Here is a 2,129-nt window from a genome sequence, read left to right on the forward strand (position 1 = left end):
GATCGTGCCACTGCACTCCAGCCTGGGCAATACAGCAAGACTCCATCTCCAAAAAAAAAAAAAAAGGGTCTCACTATATTGCCCAGGCTGGTCTCAAACGATCGATCCTCCTGCCTCAGCTTTCCAAAGTATGGAATACAGGTGTGAACCACCACACCCAGATGTATTTTTAAAATAATTCAACGTATTACACTAAATTTATCCAAGTGACATATTTGAGGCAAGCAAGACTGCTGACCTAACAGCCCATGCTACCAGCTACCTGAGACCCACGATCTACCATCAGACCACAGCCAGTTCCCACTGCAGTGAAATAACATGAAAGTCTTTATCAATTGAGCAGTTTCTAATGTGAGAGTCAACACATCTGAAACATGAAGTTGAACGGTGGAAATTCAGTAAGTACTTTATTTATGAGTAAGGCTGTACAGGATTCAACAGTGTCTAATTCGAGTCTCATATATGACAGCTAAAATTTTTAAATGAGCAATTCAGCTTACGGTGAAATATATTTTCATCCAATCTTTTATGCTATATCATATCTCAGGCTTTTTAAAAATTATTTTTGAGATGAAATTTTAAAGTTCCCCCAGTACCCTGGTTACCATATTATAAAGATAGTGAAATACAAAAATGTAATAAAGATAGTGAAATACAAAAATGTAACAAATACTAACACACTGTGATTAATAGCTGTTTATTAGCTTTTTAATAAAGCAAAACTTTATAGTGAAATAAACTAGAAATAGCTTTTTATTTTATATATTTATTTTTGAGATGGGGTCTTGCTCTGTTGCCCAGGCTGGAGTGCAGTGGCACAATCTTGGCTCACTGCAGCCTCTGCCTTCACCTCCTGGGTTCAAGCAATTCTCCCACCTCAGCCTCCCATGTAGCTGGGATTACAGGCATGTGCTGCCATGCCCAGCTAATTTTTGCATTTTTAGTAGAGACAGGGTTTCACCATGTTGGCCAGGCTGGTCTTGAACTCCTGACCTCAGGTGATCCACCCACCTTGGCCTCCCAAAGTGCTGGGATTACAAAAGCTTTTAAAATGATATGCTTATAAAATGACAGACATGAGTGAAACATTCTCAATGACGATAACACACAAGTCACAAGTTTTCTGTGAGTGAAGCCGAGCAGTACAGAGTCAGGCTGACTGTTGAAAAGCCAGATTTACTTCTTGATATCACTGACCTCTTACTCTGAAATTGTGCCAGGGGAGCTTCTAAGTATCCCTGGTCTCAAGTTTAATAATGCAAAACTTCCACTTTATCATCTAAAGTTTTGGAGAGGAATCCCTTTGGCACTAATGATATCTACTCCAGCACCATCTCTCCTTTTTGGTGCCTCTTCATTCTTGAGTAGGGACTTATTGTATCATCCATCACAAAATCATACAGTACTTTTATCCAGGAATTGTAGTGGGGGAGGTTGTCATAGTATTCAGCAGCTATTTTCCTCACCTAGAAGGGAAAAAAATACAGCAAGATGAAAAATGAGTATTACTGGGTTCTTTCAAAGATGACTGATGAATGGTTGATACAAACACTGAGAAGGGAAACCATGAGACCTGCCTCCCTCCTCTCTCTTAAAAAATAAAAGCAGCAGCAGCAGCAGCAGAGGGAATTCTAAACAAAAAGCAGTCTACATTTCAGCAGCAGTTGAATACACTCGACCCTCTAGGACTCTCTTCCATCACGTTCCAAGGGACTAAATTCCTGGCTTATTTGTAAAATTAACAACGAATACATGCAATTAGATTAACTTGATATTATTAAAGAATGTACTGCATGGATGACACCGTAGAATATAAAGGCAACATCTGATCCCTGCCATCCAGGAACTTACAAATACTTACAAATAAATTGTGGCATGCTAATTAGATAGAAATTAAGCAGTTGGCTGGGTGTGGTGGCTCACAACTGTAATCCCAGGATTTTGGGAAGCCAAGGCAGGTGAATCACCTGAGGTCAAGAGTTCAAGACCAGCCTGACCAATATGGTGAAATCCCCATCTCTACTAAAAATAACAAAAAAATTAGCCAGACATGGTGGCATGCGCCTGCAGTCCCAGCAACTCAGGAGGCTGAGACAGGAGAATTGCATGAACCCGGGAGGTCGAGGCTG

At 40.3% G+C, this 2,129-nt stretch overlaps 1 protein-coding gene and 1 long non-coding RNA gene across 2 annotated transcripts in view; both read right to left on the reverse strand.

Annotated features, from left to right (window-relative positions):
* Positions 1-380: 380 nt before the first annotated feature.
* LOC105554482 overlaps positions 381-2,129 on the reverse strand; it is a 26,624-nt gene continuing 24,875 nt past the window's right edge. The window contains exon 2 of the long non-coding RNA XR_001008334.1: positions 381-1,017. This is a non-coding gene — a long non-coding RNA (uncharacterized LOC105554482). The remainder of the gene's footprint in view (positions 1,018-2,129) is intronic.
* Positions 1,039-2,129, reverse strand: part of DEGS1 (delta(4)-desaturase, sphingolipid 1) — a 3,295-nt gene continuing 2,204 nt past the window's right edge. The window contains exon 2 of the mRNA XM_012000982.1: positions 1,039-1,466. Coding sequence (XP_011856372.1) covers positions 1,320-1,466 — 147 coding nt within the window. The 3' untranslated portion in view covers positions 1,039-1,319. The remainder of the gene's footprint in view (positions 1,467-2,129) is intronic.

This window comes from Mandrillus leucophaeus, unplaced genomic scaffold (genome assembly GCF_000951045.1).
Source record: "Mandrillus leucophaeus isolate KB7577 unplaced genomic scaffold, Mleu.le_1.0 Scaffold645, whole genome shotgun sequence".
In the NCBI taxonomy this organism is placed as follows: Eukaryota; Metazoa; Chordata; class Mammalia; order Primates; family Cercopithecidae; genus Mandrillus; species Mandrillus leucophaeus.